This window comes from Eptatretus burgeri, chromosome 12 (genome assembly GCF_056783735.1).
Source record: "Eptatretus burgeri isolate ZD-2024b chromosome 12, Ebu_testis_v1, whole genome shotgun sequence".
NCBI lineage: Eukaryota > Metazoa > Chordata > Myxini > Myxiniformes > Myxinidae > Eptatretus > Eptatretus burgeri.
This window is the reverse complement of record NC_140972.1, coordinates 85996207-86018633: the sequence shown is the minus strand read 5'-3', so window position 1 is coordinate 86018633 and position 22427 is coordinate 85996207. Positions and strand designations below refer to the sequence as shown.

Genomic DNA, 22427 nt, shown 5'->3' with positions numbered 1-22427 from the left:
GCTTCTTCTTCCTCTTTTTCTTCCTCGATTTCCTCGACAACACTTCCATGACCTAATCTGTTGAAAACTCTCTCAAGCATTAATAATAATAACAAAAACGATCTTATAATGCTTCATCTTCCTCTCTCACACACGTGGTACTCTTTACTGTTTCCTAATGCACTACTCTTCTGCTATTTTAACAGACTGCTCTCATTTCGACCACTCCTTCATTCCTTGCCTAAAAAAAATCGAACTGTAACAGCGTTTCTTCTCTCCAGTCTCTGAATTCGCCTTTATTGCATCCATCAAGAATTGTGTTCAATCGCATCTCTGACCTAAAACTTTTAAAAACCCTAGTTTGCTATGAATGTTCGCTTTCCATCAACCATTCTTTTTTTCCAACTTTAGTGCCAACTCACCCCTCTCAACCCTCACTCTCACTCTCAAAGCAACCATCCCACTCTTCTCCCTCCAAGCCTCCCTCACCTCTCTCAAATATTCCCCCCTCACCTTTCTCCCACCTTTCATCCTCCTCACTCATCCTTCTCAAAGTTGCCCCCCCTCATCCACTAAGCTTCCTCCTTCCACTGCCCTCCCATCTCCATCTCTTCACTCCACCTCCTCAAATCCTCAACTGCCTTCTTCCCCCTCTCTTGTCCCCCTTCTCCCCCAGCAACACAGAGCCTTTTCTCCTCCTCATTCGGCCCCCTCCCCGAGCTATTCTGCAATCCCTCACACTCTTTCAACAACCCCCTTACCTCCCCCCCTCGTCCCTTGTCCTACCCTCCCCCCCACCCCCTGCACCCAAAGCCTCCTCCCCTAACTCTTCATTAAAAGTGTGGACCTCAAATATCCAGGGCCTTCGCTCAAACCTTTCAGATCTTTCCATACAGGCTGCCACTGACAAACCAGACATAATCTGCCTAACAGAAACTTTCCTCTCCCAAGACGTGGCTGACTCCCAAGTATCTCTCCCCGGTTACTCCCTCCTCCGGTATGACAGACCTGAGCCTCGTCCTGGTGGAGGTGTTGCTCTCTTCATCAAAGACTATTCCTCACTCTCCATACACTGCCCTCACTCCCCCACACCCCCAGGAATACCTCTGGCTACGGCTTCCCCTCCACTCCCACCTCATGTTTATATGTGTACTGTACCGTCCACCGAACAGTGATGACTCCATCTACACCTCACGATCCTAAAACATGGACCATCTTCTCCAAACTCTCTCTTCCTCATATGTGGCGACTTCAATTGTCATCATGCCAGTTGGCTAGGTGTGGATACCTCTCTCACCTGTCATGGCACCTCAGCAAAAGCTTTCTGCAACTCATTGGGACTGACTCAATCAGTCAACTTCCTGACCCGGATTTCAACCAATGGTACTCCATCTCTTCTGGATCTGATTTTGACAAATTTCCCTGACAATATCTGCTACTCTTTCTCCACTCCAATCGGTTCTTCTGACCACGTCCTTGTCAAAGTGAACATCTCTCTGGCTGTTATCAGAGAACCACCTCACCGCCGTCGAGTCTGGCATTTCACTGGCAGGGTCTCCAAGCAGCCCTCAAACTTATAGACTGGTCTCCTATCTCTACTTTCTCCAACATCAACTCATCCTGGGAATTCTTTCAAAGAAACTTGCTCTCCCTCATGCACATATTTATCCCTTCTCGTCTTCAGTTGTCCTACCCTTCCTCCCGCCCTTGGTTTACTGAAGCTTGTGGTGAGGCAGTTGTCCTGAAACAACTTGCCTTTGCCTCATGGAAAGCAGCCCAACTGAGGGCAATCTCCGTTCCTTTCATAAAGCTCGGAACAAGTGTGTATCTACCCTCAGGAGAGCCAGAAAACAACATCTTTCTCATCTCAAGTCTGAACTCTCAAACCTCTCTCCCTCCTAAAAATCCTGGTGGCATTTAATGAAATCTGTTTCTGGTGAATGTTACCCCTCCATCCCCTCCCTTACCTCAAATGGCCGCACTGCTGATACCGCACGTGAAAAAGCTGAATGCCTAAACTCGGTGTTTGCAGCTAAATCTTGTGTCCTAAACCCATCACTTTCTCTACCCACCTTACCCAGTCGCACCCAACTGTCCCTGGACTCTGTGTCCTTTTCTCCTGACAAGGTCGAGAGCTTGCTGTCAAACCTCGAGTCAGATTCTGCAACCGGTCCAGACGGCATCAGCCCACGTGTCCTCAAAGCCTGCTCTTCTGCTCTTGCTCACCCTCTCTCTGTTCTAGTCACCCTCTCATTTGCTCAAGGCCATCTGCCATCTGCTTGGAAATCAGCAAACATCACTGCCCTGCATAAAAAAGCTGCAAAAACAGATCCCTGCAACTACAGACCAATCAGCCTTCTCCCAATCATCAGCAAGGTTATGGAATCCATCATCGCTTCAGACATGAAATCCTTCCTCTTCTCCAATGGCTTTATTTCCGATCATCAATTTGGTTTCAGACCAGGTCACTCTATCCTGGATATGCTACTTCTGCTCTCCCATCAATGGATGGAGGTCCTCAATGCCAGACAGGAAATCCAAGCCATATCCCTGGACATATCATGTGCTTTTGACACAGTCTTGCACCCTGCCCTACTCACCAAACTCTCTTCCCATGGTATCCAAGGCCATCTCCACTCATGGCTTGCAGACTTCCTCTCCTGTCGCAGTCAACGTGTGGCCCTAAATGGAGTTCTTTCATCCCCTCTTCCTGTCCAGGCTGGAGTTCCTCAAGGTAGCGTTCTGGGCCCTGTTCTTTTTCTGGTTTTCATCAACGATCTCTCTGACTCTCTGGAAAATCCTCTCTATCTCTTTGCTGATGACTCCACCCTCTGCCGTATCATCTGTCATCCCTCAGACCGCCAAGCAGCAGCTTCTTCGCTCACTGCAGATCTGGATAAAATCACGAACTGGTCCAACACGTGGAACATGTCTTTCAATCCAGACAAATCTCACACTCTCACTATGTCTTTTCGAAAGGACCATTTAGAAAACCCCCCATCCACTTTCTCAACAATCCTCTGGAAGAAGTCTTTTCTTTCAAGCTTCTGGGTCTCACTATCTGCCATGACCTTTCCTGGGAAAGTCACATTTCCAACCTCGCCTCCAAAGCCAGTCGCCGACTGGGAATCCTCCGTTGTGCATACTCCTTCCTCGGCCCTCTTGAGCTCCTGACCACTTACAAAGCTTTTGTCCGTAGCCTGACGGATTACTGCTCTCCACTCTGGGCTGGTGCTCCTGCCTCCCATCTTTCTCGGCTTCACGCTGTCAAAACCAAGGCATTTAGGATCATTGGCATCTCCCGCAATGAAACTGAGTCTTTGGGCCTCTCACTCAATCACCGCAGGTTGGTCGGTGGTCTTTCTGTCTTCTACTGTCTCCTCTCCAGCCTTGCCCCCCCCTGCTCTCTGTGCGATTTGTCCCCACCGCATTTCCATAGGGCACTCAAGGTCTGCCAACAACCCCCTTCTGGTAAAACTACCAAAATCACGAATCACTGGTCACCTTCACTCTTTCTTTCCTCTTTTTTCCCGCCTCTTTGGAATAAACTCCCTCACTCTATTCATTCCCATCCTTCCCTCCAGGCTTTCAAAACAGCTGTTCACCACCACCTCTTATCATCCCCCATCCAAATCCTCGATGTTTCTGCCCCCGATAATGTTCTCCTTTTTGCTCTTTTTCATGTTCTCCTTTTTTTGTTGTTCACGTTTACCCCCATGTTTTCCCCATCTTGCCTTGCTCACGTCTTTGAGAGCAAATGCTGATAAGTAAATGTTAAAAACACGTGAATGGTCAAATTCCTTTTTATCATCTTTTTATTGTATTTGTTTGGTTTTGTGTCATCAAATTGATTGCATTTAATTCTGATGTTTCACAGATTCTGGCCATTGAATAAAATGACTGACATGGAATTAACTTACCCCAAAGTTGTCATCCTTTCCTGAACACAAGTGTAAAAAGTGCAGCCTCCATCGAACCCCTTCACCAAACCCCTCTCCACTCCACACTCATCCAGTCCGAAACACCAACTCGTCTCCGTCCAATCTCTCAGATAATGTTCAAGGAGTTGCAGTTATAGTATAGCTGAGCGACATCCATTGTAAAGTGTCCGTGCGTGTGTGTGTGTGCACGTGTGCGTGCGATGTTTCATGACCATATCTCAATTTCACTGCAGCTAACTTTCAAATCAAACCACCCTAGTTCTCAAGAACGTCATGGTTTGGTTGTGTGTGTACAGGATGTCCAACATTTTTCAATCATAACAGTTGACCTGTTATTTGATTAAAATTCCTAATCGCACTGATATTCTTTGTCAATCACCAGGCTTCCTCGATCCATGTGTAAATAAATTAATCGGATTCCGTAATAGACTTTTATATCCCCACAGCTAATGCTATTCATATAAAGATTGGGAAATCACACCTATTAATCATGTCCCTTATTAATTGAGCCTTGGTGTTTGACATTTAGGTGGTGTGTTGAAGGAGACATATTTAAGCATCCCAAGATTTAAAGTGTGACAACCTGCGCTTATAGACACTGAGGGAACCGCTCATTTTAATGGCTTTGAAAACATTCACTGCATGTATTGCATATAAATTTAAACCCAATTCACATGAAACGCTTTGGTCAGGGATGTTATTTCATCAAATTACCGGGATGGCTTTTTAATATCAATTTGGCCTTTTGGGAGCTTTATTCTCATATTAAAACTGACGTCTTTGTTGCTGCATTGTCAAAGATGATACGATATGTGAAAGTGTTTCAGTTTTTCTGCGGTGGTTTATTAATGACTTTATTTATTTACTTGTTTTTAGCCGTAGCACGTGCATCATTTTCTTAATAAGCCCGCGAAGTTGGTGCCTTGACTCGATCAAAAAGTGACACAAAATGCAATTCGACTTTATATAACCTCTCATAGTTTGCAAACTGCTTGTTCAGGTCAATTATCATCATTCCCTACATTCATGTATTAATGTATGTATTTTTTTTTTTATCTCATCGGTTCTACTTGTAATTTTCGAAACTAATGGTGCAAATTAAACAGCTTTAACACAGTGTGCTTTAAAAAAAAAAAAATTAGCAACATTTATGACCGACTGGCAGCTGTGTGGAGCTTAACTCTGGGGAATCTGGACAAGTATGAACAACTTGCACAAATATTCCGAGCTCGACGGTGAATGCCTCTTTTTGACGGTTTAACGCTTTGCTGGTGCTTCCCATGACGGTTTATGTCTAGTTATTTCATTCCATATTCTGCCATCTTTCTCTGAAACGTTTCAAAATGGCATCTCAAATAATTTACGTTTTATAAATTTCATTTTAAACGCGCATTAAAAAATTCTGAAGTATGTTTACTGCATGCGGAAAAGCTGAGGTTTTCCATACCATGAAATTGCAATGTGATGACCCTGATGATTTTAGATGAACTCTGGCAGCAGAGCAGTGGGAAAAGAGATTAGTATCAGCAACATGGGTGAGTGGGTTGCCTCGGGTTTATTTCGCACCTTTCTGTTTTCTGTTTTGTTCTCTTCTGTTCGGACCCATTCCCTGGCCGGCTATCCTCACGAGCACCATTTGAACAGAATCGATACTTGTTCCCACTTGTCTTGGAGCATCAATAGTTATGGAGTGGTGTCATTGCATCCAATAGCCCAATCTCATTTCCTTACAAGCACCTTCTGCGCCTCAGTGCATAACGTGTTGGCTACACCTGCCTATACATGCTGAGCCTTGGATAGTGGGGGATATTTAGGTTGCTTGGCATCCGGCCGAGGCCTTTTGCTTTTTTATGCCTTGCATGGAAGGCCACACAGTATGCGGCATTTCCCACAAACATCTCCGTGGCATGCCTGGCATTTCCCTGCAATCTGTGCCCATTTTCCTCTCTCTCTTCATGCCTCAGTTGTCTAACAAAATAGTTTAGTGATCCACTTGTGCATACCTGCACCACGATGGAAACGCCACGCAGGAAACTGCCCTCTTCTTCCATTGAACCTCCACCCCATACCAAGGAGTTTTGTTTTGATTCTCAGTTTGGCTTTTTTGGATCTGTATCATGTGTTCTTTTCCAGAAAAATGAGTTTTTGCTTCTCAATAAAAATGCATCTGTAATATTTTCCTCTGTCATCAAAGGTGGATGGAGGTTATGTTTTTACCCCTGTCTGTTTGTCTGTTTGTTTGTTTGTTTGTGAGCAGGATATCTCAAAAAGGTATGGACAGATTTTGACGAAGCTTGGTGGACAGGTTGCGTGTGTGACTAGGAGAAATTGCTTCAATTTTGGATCTGGATCTGGATCCAGATATGAGAACATAAATCTTTTTAAAGTGATTCTTCACCCAAAGATAGGCCCAAAAACGATATACAGTATGTACTGTATGGCGTATTTCAAAATGTTGTGGACGGATTATGACAAAAATTTGGTGGATCAGTGGGGAAGATGACAAGAACAGGCCGTTTCGACTTTGGTTCAGGTCTGGACCATATCCGGCCTATCAGTGGGATACAAAACGTAAACTGTTCAGCATGGAGGAGATGTATGCTCTACCGAGTGCCGTTCCAGTTCCACTTGCAATATTCTATCAGAAGTGTACAAAATTTGTGTATTTGATATCAGTGAGTGTGAGAAACGTGTCTCAGCATCCCAAAGTTTGATCAAACAGTAGCCCCTCAAGATATTCCCATTAATTTTTAGTATGTTACATTATCAGTAATGAAGGCAAGTTTCTCAGTGGTTTTGGAAGTGATATTTATTGACAATGTAGCTAATGGCTTAGATTATTTTGCCACCATTTCTCATATGACTCTTCCAAAGGCTGCCAGAGTTGCACGCTGATAGCTTTGCCACTTGCGAACAAAGATTAATTATACTTCACTGTTAACTCTGTAATCAAACCCTCCAGGACCTCCTTTTATTCTTGAAACATATTTCTTCCGGGCATTCCAAACATTTGTATTTGATCAAATAAGCTTGGCCGGCTGTGATCACGTTGTGAAGTGATTGTGCAACTCTTGTGATGACGTGTTATTTGCTGGAAAAATGATCATTTCTGTTCTCTGCAGAATTTTTTTTCATTTGTTTGTTATAAAAACAATGTGTTGTTTGTTGACGTTTTTCACCGATTGAGCAATTGCTGCTCAACGTACGTTTCCAATGCATTTGCATTCCTAAATTCAACTTTTCTTTTTATTCGAAGAAAAGGCATCTTTTGTGAAATTTCACTTATAATGTTCTTTAAAAAAAAATCTCCTAAAAAGGTCACCTTCGAAGCCGCCAGTGCTTTCGAGACATGTGTCAGGTTTGGTAAGTGTTACATAGCAGTTAAACTACATGTTCTTGGTGACCTGGTATTGCTCTCTATATTCAAAAAATTGCTACCTTTCCGAGGATGGAAGTTCCCAGCCACAGACATGAGAGGTTTCCCAACTCTCGAGGTGAAGGGAAGATTGGAAAGATATATAAATCACCATGGAATTGTATTTCTGGTAATATCTAGGTATACAGGATATGGTCAAAAATACATGGCTTCTACAAAGATTGATGGTGTTTTGAATCCTGCAATGAAATTGCACAGAACATCGGATGCTGTGATGTGCACACCCTTTCGACTCAGATTATCATATCTACAATCTTGACACTGCCCGAGGGATTTAAATCGCCTGTTATTATAATGTGTTTTTCAATTGCCAAGAGCATCACATGGGAATTCATTTTATAATTGCTGTTGCTATCGACATCATCCAACACAAGCTTTTCATCATTATTTGTCACATTACTATGATCGCTCGCAAACCTTTTATGCTCCTTTCATAAGACGATAATAAGAGATTACATGACACTATTTTAAAATGAATTGTTGTCATTACATAAATAAATAGTTACGGTGCAGGGCAATAATTATATTACGAAAGGAGCTCTGAATGGAAACAAAAGGCAATACTTTCTTTGTCTACAATGTCGAGCCTCATGGAGGAGTTAGAACAGAATGGATCAGTAAGTAACAGAACAAAAGGAACAGTAAAAAGAGAGAAGGGAAACACACCAATTTCAGGGTTGAGGACAAAATAGAGGGAGACCTGGACAACTAAGGGGTAGGTGAGGACATAGGTGGAAAATATGGATAAAGCTGCGAATACTAAAGAAGGAAACACTTGAAACTTGGAAAAAAGGGGGGAATGGTGAGGGTTAACAGAGGCAGAAAAGATCATGGTTTTTTGATGTGGGGGTTGATCTGAGATAGTGGTGAACAGCTGTCTTGGAGACCTGAAGGGAAAATGAGAGTGAAAGGAATGTGGAAGTTGGTTCAACAGGCAGGAAAAACGAGAAACGAATGAGTGAAGGTGAGCAGTAATTCTGGATTTTGGGAGTTTCGGCAGGAGGGGTTGCTGGTGGACTGCGTTGCACCCTGCAGAAACCCAGCGGGGGCGGGTTCACCAGGTGTCTCTTGCTTGTTTACAACACTATATAACATAGTCTCAGAAAAGGAACAATGAATAATAATATTAATAATTTGTACCATGAGTTTTCTTTCAAGGAACTTCAACACAGGAGGAGCCCAGTCAGCCCAACAAAGCCTGTGCTATAGTTGCCAACCTATGGTTGTTTGTCCATGCTCTATCCTTTTTTAAATGCTGAGTGTCAAACAAGGAAGCAGTATGGTCAATTTTTTTTAAAAAGTCTTTAGTATGATTTGGCCAGGGATCGAATCACTGAACTCCCATACTCAGAGCAGACCCTCAAACCATTACATCACCAAGTCTGGTGATAAAGACAATAGCTGTTTATAAAAGTGCAGTATCTATTGGCAGTCTAAGTCATAAATACGTTTCCACTTCCTACACACATAATAAGAAGAGACAATTTTGTCTAAAGTGTGAGTTGTTTGAAGTTTCAAAAAGCAGCGATTGAACTCGATGACCACTGTGAGTTACTTTGTCATTGCAATATGATAACCCATACTATTAATTGAGCCCTCCATAATGACTGAACTGCGTTGGACTTGTTAATTGTCTTTCTCTCGATATGTCCGAAATGCTGTTTGATTTGCTTTTTTGCTCTTCAGAACATCCTTTCCTTTTGTTCTCAGATTAAAATACCATGGAACCCCGACATTTGTGGATTCGATACTTGCGGACCCTGCACATTCATTCGCGGTTTATAGAATGTCACCTGCTTGTGCATTCGTGCTTTGTGTATTTGCATTTTTTTTTTTTTACATTTCATGACTGGTCTCCTATATCCACTGCCACTGATATGAATACAACCTGGAAATTCTTCTACAGAAACCTGCTCTCTCTTGTGCACAGATTCATCCTCCCCTGTCTTCAATTATCTTACCGATCCTCCCGCTCTTTGTGTTCTGAATCCTGAGGTGAGGCAGTTCCTTGAACACAACTTGCATTCTCCTCCTGGATGCCAAATCCAACCGAAAGCAACTTTAGATCATTCCACAAAGCCCACAAGAAGTGTGTATACTCTCAGGAGAGCCAGAAAACAAACTTGTCTCCCTCCTTTAAAACCTGGTGCTGCCTTGCCAAGTCCATCTCTCTCCCCTTCCATCCCTTCCCTCACTTCAAATGGCAACACAGCCGACTCCACTCGTGAGAAGGCCGAATGCCTCACGTCTGTGTTTAATTCCAAATCTTGTGTCCCCAAACACTCCCTCTCTGTATCCATAATTCCCAGTCATGCACAACTGCTCCTGAATTCTGTGTCTTTTGCACCTGAAAAGGTGGAGAAGTTTCTGGCAACCCTCGACTGTGACGCTGCAACCGGACCGGACGGCATCAGCTGATGTGTCCAAGAAACCTGTGGAAGAATTTCCAGGCTGAAGTAATATCAGTGGTGGTGGATGTCTTTTACCACAAAACCAGCCAACATCACAGCATTACATAAGAAAGATGCAAACACCGATCCTCTTTACTACAGACCAATCAGCTTACTTCAAATCATCAGAAAAGTCAAGGAATCCGTCATCGCAGTTGGCATAAAATCGTTCCTTTTATCCAATAGTCTCATCTCAGATCATCAATTCAGATCCAGACCTGGTCACTCTACCTTGGACATGCTGCTTCTACTCTCCCAACAATGGATGGAGGCCCTCAATGTCAGACTTGAGATCAGGGCCGTCTCTGGACATATCTCGAGCTTTTGATAAGTCTGGCATCCTGCCTTGCTCTTCAAACTGTCTGCCTATGGAATCCAAGACCAACTCCACTCCTGGATTACTGACTTCCTCCATTCTTGTAGACAACGTGTGTACCCCAAGTACCCAAGGTAGTGCTCTCGACCCCATAGTATTCCTAATCTTGATCAGTAATCTCACTGACTCTAAAAAATCTTCTATCTCTTTGCTGATGATGCCACTCTGTGCCGTGACATCCCTAATCCTTCTGATAGACAGGCAACAGCCTCTTCCCTCTCCTCAGACCTTGACAAAATCACAAACTGGTAAAACACTTGGAATATATCTTTCAATCCTGAGAAATCCCACACACTCACTCTCTCTTTCCGAAAGGACTGTACTGCAAATCCTCCCATCTACTTTCTCACCAACCCTCTCAAAGAGGTTCAGTCACTCAAACTCTTGGGTCTCACTCTCAGCCATGATCTCTGTTGGTCAAGCCACATTTCAAAGTTGGCCTCCAAAGCCAGACACTGACTGGGCATCCTCCGTTTGATGTGAAGGAAGGGGAGCAAAAGACATACTTAACAAGGCACCATCAGGTTTTAGAGGAGGGAGACAAGTTTGAAAGCTCATTCTTGAGATTGGACAGTTATTGCTTTCTGGCTCTCCCGAGAGTAGACACACACTTGCTGTGGACTTTGTGGAACGATCTGAGGTTTGCCTTCGGTCAGATTTGCCTTCCAGGAGGAGAATGCAAGTTGTTTAAAGAAACAGCCTCACCACAGGATTTAGAGTATGAAGACTGGGAGGATGGGTAAAACAATTGAAGATGAGGTGGGACGAATCTGTGCATAAGAAGGAGCATGTTCCTTTTTTGAAGAATTTCCAGGCTGAAGTCATATCAGTGGTGGTGGATAAAGGAGTCCAGTCATGAAGTGTAATAAAAATAAAAATAAAAAACCCTACATTATCCCCCCTCCTGTCCAATATAATTCATGTCAAAGTACACTGATGTCCTCATCATGTCCTCAGCCCCCATAATTCCTCATCCTACATGTGACTTATGGACAAGCTCCACTATGAGCCTTGGATCAATGTAAAGAAGCATTTTGCAAAATGGATGTGATGGGACAATCCCAGGGAAATTTCTGCTGTATCCAATAGTATTAACTTTCTTTGCTTGTTTGATAAACAGAACAATGTCAGTAAACAGACGATGATTAAAATACATCTAATGCTTTTGATGTTCTTCAAAGTTACGTAATGTTTCAAAGGCTCGGCTGTAGTATTTGTATGTGTGAGATCTATCAGAGATGGTGAGCTGCTTCGGGTTTTTGCAGCGACCAGTCCCAGTATAAAACGGCAAAGTTGGTGCAATGCGGAGAATGTTGATCATATCGTGGTCTCTTCCTTCAGAGTTGAATGAATACTTATGGACATTAAATTTCATTGCTCCCTGAAAAATCTGAATTGTAATTGGGATTTGGTCATCATCACACCATTTTAAAGCCTTTTTCCCTGAGCAGGGGTCACCTTTTTTTGCGGGTTCCAATCATGGTACCCTTTCTTGTGGCAATGTTTTTACGGCCTGATGCCCTTCCTGACGTTAACCCTTTAGTCGCCTCCGACATGCAGGGATAATTACCAGTATTCTGGCACTCATTTCGCCAACGTCGGAAGGATGACAGGCTGAGTCAACCCCTGTGATGTTAATTCAGTGGCCAGCGGGTCTCGAACTCAGGACGCCGAGGATCCCAAGCCACCACCCGAACCACTAAGCCAATACCAGGCTTGTAATTGGGATTTGGTACCATGGCTATATTAATCCGGTTTTTTGGGTTCAGTAAAAGTGATGTGAATGACAAGTTTACCAAAATTCAGGTGGTAAAAATGATTAGGTAAATACTTTCTGATTGATGATTCTTTTGAGACTTGCATATGATATCTTTGCACCTGATCATCTTTTATGAGTTAAAACATTGTTTGATGGTGATTATAGCTCATTGAAGAACTTACTCATAGATTTTTATGAAGATAATGATATTAGAATGCACTGAATGAATCATTATATTGTTATTCCAATTCTTGCCATTGTCATTATTTAATTACAGAAAAGTTAACACGATCCAGAAAACCTGCTTTTCTTTTTTCGTGAAAACATTTACCTTTTACCATCTAACATGGCCTCATAGGAAAAAAAAAATGATTGGTTAAGTTCACCATGAACCAATGAAGATGCTGTGAATTTAAATAAAATTGACATTTTGCCTTTGGTGATTTGGGTGTACATAGGTTGAAGGACAAGATAAATACGACAGAGTAGGTTCACGTGTAAGACAGTGCTTGAACTACTCCATCTATATGCTGCCATGGTGATGCATCACTTGCTTAAAGATCAGACATTTGGAAGTCGTTGGAGGTCACCAGGCAAATGGCTGTCTTCAATAAAAACATCCAATCACATGCCTGACTTGCATTATGCCTGGTGGAACGGCGCTCACACAACAGGCAATATGTTATGCTGGGCACATGTGAGGTGCCTTCTGTGTCTTCACACCTTGCTGACTTTCCTTCCTCCTGCCCCTCTGTTCTTCTAGTATGGATGAGGGATCCTCTGCAGCCAGCTGCCGTCTCTGTACACCTGGGTGATAGTACCTTGCTGCCTTGTGGCCTGGGTGAGGTGCGGCATGGCTTGAGTGAGGCTGGACTTTTCGTGCCTCTGCGCTGGATGAAGGATGGGAAAGATGTGCTCATCAAGGATTGGGTGCCAGACGGTCGTGTGGCCTTGCTAGTTGACGGAGACCTTCTCTTTCTGAACAGCACTTGGGAAGATGCTGGCCACTATCGATGCTTGGCAGGAACAGGCCGAACCACAAGACTCATGTCGGATATCACATTGACTGTTCTGAAAGGTATGATATTGGACAAGTTTGATTCAAAAAAATAAAAGTATTTGAGGCTTTACAGCAGTGAGACTATCAGGCTGTGTTATTCATTTTCACTTTGTTTGACACATCAAAAGTACTTTAATTTTCTGACGTTGATATAGAAAGTGCAGGTATCGTTAATCTGTAACACAGGCCCTCAGCAGCAGTCCCTAATGGTAATTCAAATGAAATGCCATGTTCGAAAAGCTTGATTAGATGGTGCAAATGGGTTTTGCTGCCTTCCTGGAGAGTGCTAACAAGGGTCCCCAGGTTGTGGCTCTGATTCAGTTCAGCTCCCCCTTCCCACCCTTCCCCCTCCTCATCCTGACCTCGGTGCAATGGCCAATACCAGGTTAAACATATTATTACATCTTGACTTTTACAATGAGCTCTTCATTTGCAACAGCAGTGATTGGACGAACATTCGTTCCACACCTTTGTGAAGCGCACATCACTTTGGCCCTAAGTTTGTCCAATCTCTATCTATCTCTCCCACTATCTTGGTTGAAAGTAGGTCAAGGTCCAGCACCTTGGGCCATCAGTAGGTTAAGGCACATTTCAAACTTCTTGTTGATGTTATAGTTTAATCTCATGCCTTTTCATATTCAACAAATAAATAACAAGATATAGTAAAAAAAAAAAAATTGGGTTAAAATCACTGCAAAAGGAAAATGTGTATGCAATGTGTTTTTTTCTTTTAAAGTACTCAAATTATGAATTACAACAAAATATTCAGGTTTTTGAAGGTTGTGAGGACTTAAAATAAATCAATGCATACATTTCAGCAATTAACTTCAAGACACTTCACAGGCCTTTGAGCCTGTTTCTTCCAGTGTTACCTTGCTGGTGATGTGTCGACCAAGGTCTGTTGTAATTATTGTCACCCAGTTGCTGTCTCTGTTTTATGTTTTACATTTTCCAAACTTGGCATTATCTCCCCCCCCCCCCAGCCCCCCACCTCCCTCCACTTCTCTCCTTCTCCCTCTCTCAACACACTTAACACATGACTAAATACAAGCAACTGTTTCTCTGAATCATTTCATCCTATTGTCTTCCCAGCCACGTCTACCACACTCATTCACATCCACATCACCTCTCAGCTTGATTACTGCAATTACCTTCTGACTCATCTCTTTTTATCCTATCTTGACTGTCTCTCGTCCATGTAAAATGCCTGTCAGATTTGTCCTCCAAACCTCCCACTTTACCTCTCCCTTGTTCTCCATTTTGATCTTACACTGGCTCTCCATGTGTTTCTTCAGATATTATAAAATACTGTTTCTTACCTTCAAATCCTCCTTTCCACTCAAGGCGCCCCACCCCTTTACTTGTCTGCCCTTATCCTCCCATCTTGCTCTGTCTGCTGTGCCACACATATCTTCCTGCTGCTTCTCGCTCAAATATAGCTAGCTCTCACACTTATGCCCTCTCTCTTTCTGCCTCTTACTTATTGAATTCCTTTTCCCTCCACCAAATAAACTCCATCTTCAAATACAATCGCAAAACCCATCTTTTCGATGAAACATTTACCCCTCCCACTCCCCTCCCCACCACACCCTACCCCCTCCACCCACCCCGTGATATCACTTCCTGACTTCAACTGCCCAGTCTACTTTCTTCCCCTTCATCTCTCTGCAATGTTGCTACCTGTAAAGTGCCTAAAGAGAGAAGTCACGATCAACTTCTGCTATATTAGAAGAGAGATGTGTTTGTCTGTCTGTCTGTGTCACCATTTTTCTCACAGATGGCCATCAAACTTTGAGACGGATCGTTAAACTTTCAGAGGCGCTTAAACGAGTGACCCGGAGTGTTTTTAGCAAAAAAAAGTTTTTGAAAAATTAAAAAAAATAAGTTTGAGTTTTTTTTTTAATCGCTCGTTAGTACCTCAGCCTTTATAGCTATATGAAAGGTAATATTAAATGACCCCCAACCCCATTCCTTAATGGGTATAGGGAAGTGTTTTTGGCCCCCCCACAAAAAAACAAAAACAAAACAAGAAAATTTGATTTATTCAAAATGCCAACAGGATTAGACCAGCTCCGAGCAATGCCAGGTACACCTGCTAGTCTATAATAATAAATATATTCTGCTAAAACTATAACTGATGATGTCCTCACTCTGCTTCAAATATAACGCATGTTATAGGGTTATAGAAATGTGTATTAATGAGGTTTGAGTTGTCAAGCATGCATGATACCGCAGACCTCGTTTCCAGTGACATTTACAAACTAATTTTCATCCCAGCTTTGACCGATGAAAATCATACCTATATGATGTACGACGAAAGAAGGTAACGAGAGCCAATAATGGAGGGGCAATGGAGAACTGACCCAAGGCAAAGTGTAATAGCTGAGGTGATCAGATTCTCATCAGATTTCAATCAAGTCCACAACAAACTTTACATCATGTTAAAAAAAAAGAAGTCTCATGAGAAATGATACGAAATTTCTCCAAGGGGGCACCGTCATCAGTCTGTTTGCTCGACCATGAGCTATGGAAAATATGTACATTCAAAAGTGAGACATGTTTTGTGTGCACCAGAAACTCCAACCTTTTATTTATTTATTTATTTTTTTACAAATAAAGTGATTGGAAATGATCGGATATGAAGGAGGGGGGGGGAGGCCAAGAAGTTCTCACTCTTGCATACTTACAAAAAGTTATTGGTTTAACATGGATACGAGATATGTTAGCCCGATAACTTTTTGAACTCCCTCTCATAAACTGTATAGGTTGGAAACTCACTTCTGAGTTCCTTGATCTGGGTTTGAGTCCCAATACAAAAAGACCCAACTGCAAACTGTCACCTTCTATGACAAGGTATGATTACCCTTGCCGAAGGATTCGGAGAGGGGATTGCATTTGGGTCCGTTTGTTTGTCTGTCTCTGTCTGTCTGTCTGTCCGTTTGTTTGTTTGTCTGCACAGAACTTTCGTGTTTTTCTCCGCAAACACTTGTCGGATTGAGACGAAATTTTCACCAGTTGTGCGACCACTCATGCGTAATGTTGTAATGATAATTATGATGTCATAGGTCACGTGGTGTGACAACCATATTGGAAAAGCCAAAAAAAACTTTGGACCTCTATCTCTGAAAGCACACCAAGGAAAAAATTGAAACTTGGCACATTGCAAGTACTCCTCATGGGGAATGAGAGTGATTTTTTTATGCATCATAGGTGCCCTCATTATGACATCATAATTGCATATGTAGAATGCTACATCCAATCAATATGAAAATTTTTGAGGGTCATCTAGGGATAAAATGGTCCACAGAAAATAAAAACATGACATCATCGGTCACGTGATTCGGCAGCCATATTGTTTAAAAAAAAAAAACCTTCAAAAATCTTCTTCTCTGAAATGGCTGAACACATCGAGGCGAAACTTTGCACGTATGACTGCCTGTCCATGAGGAACAAAAGGTTCACACATTTGATGCCATTGGTCACATGGTTTGGTAGCCATATTGGATTTACCCGAAAACCTATAAAAAAAAATACACCACTCAAAAGAAGTCCTAACGAGGATTTGCAATCTCTGATTTCTCTTTTTCTTGTTGATTATGTTATCTTTGGAAGGAATAGTTTGGGAGTTCCCACTTGTGATATTTTTCTGAAAGTATAATCCATTGTATGCCAGTATTTTGGCGAAATGAAACTTTATTTCCTCTTAATCAGTTAAATTACTCATTAATTTTCATCGCGGCTTAATTTATTCTGGAGATAGCAACTGATACTGAGAGAATGGTTCTGCGGCTGGAAACTGCAGTGTCACCCAAGTCTTTTTTGCCGACAGTGTACTAACTCGGTATCATTTGGGTGAAGTACCAACAGCAATAAAAAAACAAGTACCATACCTTTCAGAACCTGGCACAATGCGAGGGCCAGCATTGTTGAAGCGGCCAAAGGATGTAGTGGTTGTGGCTGGTGAAGCAGTCACAATGGAATGTGCAGCTGAGGGTTTCCCTACACCGACAGTGCATTGGCTTAAAGGAGAGGACAGCAATCTCAGGTGAGAAATGGTATAATTTACAGTGTTTAAGAAATATATACAAATGCACTTGATTGCAAAATTTGATGAGATGAGAAATGTTTTCACGACTGTACAAAGAGAAGCACGTTTATTGTTGAAATCACCCATCAGCCTACTTAGTTGAGAAATATCTTCTTTTTCGAAGTGGTGTCACCGATGTGACATTACATCTTGCAGTACAACTCCAGTCAAAAATAAATAAATAATTAGAGCGAAGTTGATGATGCCATTGCAAATCCTCACGCTTTCCACCTAAAGCAAAGCTGAAAGTTGGCAAAAAGTTCCACTGGGAATGACCCAACATCAAATTTTGAGTCTAACATTTTCTTCCCATTTTGACGCCTGTGACCCGAAGTTCCCACCAATTGGGGCATGAACCGGGGGTTAAATCTCAAAAAATATATATATTTCATACATCTCCCAATGTTTATTGCATACACAAAGTTTAATTTTAAAATGTGCTGGTAATTGCATTTTTCAGAACAGTATTTGACCTTTTGACTCCACTCTAGGGGGAGGGGCCAAAATGACTGCTCTTGCACCTTCGTGTCATGTGGTGATCATAACTACCAAGTTTAGTGAATTTCTGCACAACCGTCTATGAGGAGATAGCGTGACCGACAAACAGACAGACAGACAGACAGACAGACAGACAGACAGTCAGACAGACAGACAGAGCTGATTACAATATCCCTCCGTTTTTTTCATAAAGTGAAGGGATAAATATATACACCAATAAACAAAAGAATACATCAATAAATAAATGGTTGTGTGAAATGAACCACGTTTCTAGATCGTACTAACATTTGAAATATGGATGATATGGTATCACAATGCTTGGTTTGGAAATGCTAAGAACACATGTTGTGATTGCTTAATGCACATTGGTATATCTTTGTTCCTGGTCTGATGAGGTGTAACAATTAAGCTGTGGTTAACATCCACTTTCACAGCTATTTGAACATCTGACATGAGCATTTTATAACAATTTGTTGGCCAATGATCTGTGTTCTCTTCTTTTTTTTAAAAATTATCCTTGTTTAACAACCTATTTTAAAGCTTTGATGTATGTAGACCCCCTCCCTGCCTCACCCTATGTGGTTTTGCCTGGAGAATTCAGTGCATAATGTGAGCTTTTATCCAATCCGAGATCGTCTTTTCTTTGATTAATTGTAGCCAGAAGAATTTGTGAGATGTCATGAAGTTACCTTTTCAAGCATGTATCTCTGCACTTAGTTTAGGACCTGTTATTATGAACAAACACAACTATAACACATGTTGGTTGCATTTGATTAAGTGTGTGGCGGGATGAACAGCACAGGGTATAATTACTGTGGTTATACAATCAGATGATATAGATTTAAACAGTCGCTGAAATCACTGCAATTGTTGTCACCGACCACAAAAGTTGATTATGGTTGGGACAGACATCCCCATTACATGATATATATCTTGTGAGTCTTTTTGTTACGTAAAAAAAAAAAAAAACATTCCTGAACATATATCATGTGATATTGCTCACTATAGCCTTACCCTCAAAGCCCTCTGGTGTTGATGTTCAAGACTTAACATGTAATTGGGAATGATGAGGTCATACAGGTAGTGGTGGGAAGAGGCAGTGGAGGGAATCTCACCCTTCCTTACTGTATACATTTACAGAATGTACCATATCATTAGGGAGATGTCAATCACATGCAATGAGCCAGCAATATTCACAGTCTTATGAAAACTAAATAAGCACATCATTGTAATTACAGCTTTAATTGCAGGTGCAAGCTGTTGTGACATTTTACCACTTGTCTAAGTTATTCATGTCTTGTACTGGAAGGCAGGAATTCTTAAATGCTCTTTTAAAGTGACCGAAGTAAATATGACATGATTTGCTTGGTCACTTTAACAGAGTGTCTCGTGTCTTAAAGGAGTTCCAAGGTCGTCATTGTTTGGGCCGACATATTAAACCACAAAAATATCTTCCGAAGGTTCACATATCCTGTTAACATATGCGTTTTAAATATATGTTCAGTGGATTTGTTTTTTGAAGAGTAATGATCAGAATAATTATCACTCTGGAAAAAAAAGAAAAATCCACATTCTGATGACACCTATTGTATGGTTAAACACATTAAAGTTCAATAATCCTCTTTCTTGGGAATTTATGCATTGAAATTACCTAATTAATTGGTTTGGAGAATCAGATGGCTATTATTGAAAGAGGGAGAAATTCTTATTGAATTTGAAAGGTATAAAAAAAAAACACTAAAAAATAATTATTCTTCTTCCTGTGTAGCTTGACTGTCAGGTAGTTATCATTTTGTTGTGGCATGGCTGTGCTGGTGATGCTGTGTCCCAATACCAATACACTGGTACTCATTTCACTGACCTCAGAAGGATGGTAGGCTGAGTCAACCCCACCTGGTGTTCATTCAGGGGAAAACAGGGCTAGAATTCAGGACCCTAAGATACCAAGCCAGCCACCCAAAACCACAAATCCAACACAAGACTTACTAAATATAATGAACACATACATTCAAAAGGAGTTGATGGTGGACATGGATAAAATAAGATGCTAAAATAAAAAAATGATTGATTACTTTATGACAAACCAGATGTGAAGTTGTGAAAGATATAACATTAGTCCAGCAGGTTAAAACAGGAAGGGATCATAGACTGTGTAGATTTAAGAGGGAACTAGATATAAAATTTTAATGACAAAATATATGGTTAACATAAATCACGCGAAGACCAAACTTAAAATCACAAGTGAGAAACAAAGTAGGCTTCCAACTTCTATTATCTAACCAACTTGATGAACTGCACAATGAAGCAAATGCAAATAAAACACTGGACAACTGGAAAAATGTTGTGGTCTTTGTTCCACAAAGCACAAAGGCCTTGACAATTCTGTTTCTTGTATTTACTCCCCCTCCATCCCATTCTCCACCTTAAGTGAATTAGTGCAGACTCTGTCTGAGATGACACAAAATGTCTAAACTCTGTCTCTGCCTCCAAATCTCATGTATCCAAACCATCCCGTCCTGCCCACATCTTTTTTTTTTTTCTTCTTTAAAAAAACAAAAAATACAGAGTCAAGGCTTGTGGAAGAGCTATAACACAGGATGGAACAGAACACAAGGAACAGCAGAAAAGGAAGCGTGAAATATCAACAGCAGGGCTGAGGAAGAAAATATATGGAGATCGACAACAGGGAATGTATGAGGGGTAGAGAAGAATGCAAGGGGTGGATGAGATAGATGCAGAAGCGAGCTCTCAGGGAAGGTAAAAATGGAAATTTGTGGTTGGTAGTGGGGGGCCGGGGTGGGGGTGGGGTAAACATCTGTTCTGAAGGCCTGGAGGGAAGAATGAGATTGAAGAGAATGAGAGAGTCGATTACCCAAGTGTGTAAAAGGAGCAATGAGAAGGGCACTCGGTGGAGTGCACACCTCTGCCGTGCAACGTCTGATGCACAAGAACATATCTGGCCCAATACATTTATGAGATTATCATTCAACATATCCTGATATTCACTTTAAAATTCACTTTAAAAATTAGTCATCGGATCCGGATCTGGATCTTTACCAAAATCTAATCAGTTCATCCTTTTCACACACCCAATATGTCCACAAAATTTCGTCTCCATCCGTCCACAACTTTTTGAGATATCCTGGACACATAAAGGGGCGAAAACATAACCTCCTTTAAGCCGCTGTCACACCTTGACATTTTAGCCAGCGTATGCCGACGTATGAAAAATTTCGCGAATACGCTGGCACACGTCGAATACGTTATGGGTACGTTTTGTATACGTTAAGAGCATGCTGAAGCACGCTGGCATACGTCGTAGTACGCCGAGCTCGTCGACAAATTTTGTGCATGCACAAAATTTTTCGACATGCTCGGCGTATGACTCACACGTTCCGCATACGCTGGCCATAAGTTGTAGGCACGTTACGCAATCGTTGACACATGTCGACACACGTTACTTGTAAGTTACTCATACGTCGAGGTAATGTCTAGCGTACCCGAAACTTATTTCTAACCTATGAGTAACGTGCTTTGAACCTATGTGTAACGTATCTCCAATGCATATTGACGTATGTAGACATATTTGACGTCTTCCGGACGACCACAGAACTTACTGAACGTGTTTCTAACTTACAGCTACCGTATAATGGCGTATTAGCAGCGTTTAGGGGAATTGGTATATAAAAATGGGGTTCACAGGAGGAACCCGTCAGTGTTCCAGACTCCATGGTGAGCAGATGTCCATGTCATCCGAGAGATGGAGGATCCGGCAAGGCTGAGATGAGAATACCTACTAGCTGTCCTCCAACATCAACATGACCTCATCGATTTGACACTGTTCCAGTTGCATGCCAATAGAGCCAGGAGAAGAAGAGGTGAATGGAGGAGAAGAAACTGGGTGAGACCATGGATCGGGAGGCGACGGCAGTTTGGCATGTATGACCAGCTCATGGTGGAACTCCATAACGAGGAGTTCTTCAAATTTTTCTTCGGCATGACGGTGATGTTGACACTTCGATGTCGAGTGCGGTTATGATTTCAATCGTCGAGCGGCAGCCTTTTAATAGGCTACGCCACGTGATCGTCGGTGATACGCTGCCGCGCGCTCTGCATAAGTTAGACTATCCTTGGGCATAGGTTGTGAACGCCGACAACACGCTAAGCATTCGTTGGTATAAGTTATCTATAAGTTATCAAAACGTTCTGTGTACGTTACTAATACGTTATGCATACGTCCAACTCGTTATGAATACACTATTATACGCCCAAAACTGAAAGAAAAAAAAATAGTTCAGCATACGCCAGCGTTTTAGATAAATTTTGATACGTTGCCATACGCTGGCTAAATCGTCAAGGTGTGACAGGGGCTTTACTTTCGGTGGCAGAGGTAACAAACGATTAAGCAACCAAAATAGCACAAAGTAAATTTAATAAAGGCTAGAGAGTAAGCACCAAACAGCCATCAGATATTTTACAAAAATCATCATTTATACACCATAATTTATCAAAAACTTCAACTTGGTTGGAAAGAGTATAACAGTGGAATTCAAGTTTTATTTGGCTTTCATAAAGTGCTCTAAACATTACTACGGTATCCGTACTATACACATCATTTTTTTATTTTTTATTTTCTTGTTTTGTAAATTATCAATTTAGCTTGGGAAATGAAAAAAATGCAGCAGCTGCAGGGAGTTTTAGGAGGGCCACTTTGACCAATATTTAAAATTGGAAAACTGAAATCAAGGGAAATGCATGCAAATAGCAATTTCAAGAAAATAAAGAAGGGAGTTAAACAATTGTATTGTACATATGCATCGGACAAGGTTTCTCTCTGTCCA

General features: G+C 41.7%; 1 protein-coding gene across 1 annotated transcript in view; it reads left to right on the top strand.

The window, feature by feature from the left end:
- Positions 1-22427, top strand: part of LOC147016037 (neogenin-like) — a 557153-nt gene that overhangs the window by 254630 nt on the left and 280096 nt on the right. The window contains exons 3-4 of the mRNA XM_085849139.1: positions 12705-13019; positions 16899-17046. Of these exons, the coding sequence (XP_085705265.1) occupies positions 12705-13019; positions 16899-17046 (463 nt within the window). The remainder of the gene's footprint in view (positions 1-12704; positions 13020-16898; positions 17047-22427) is intronic.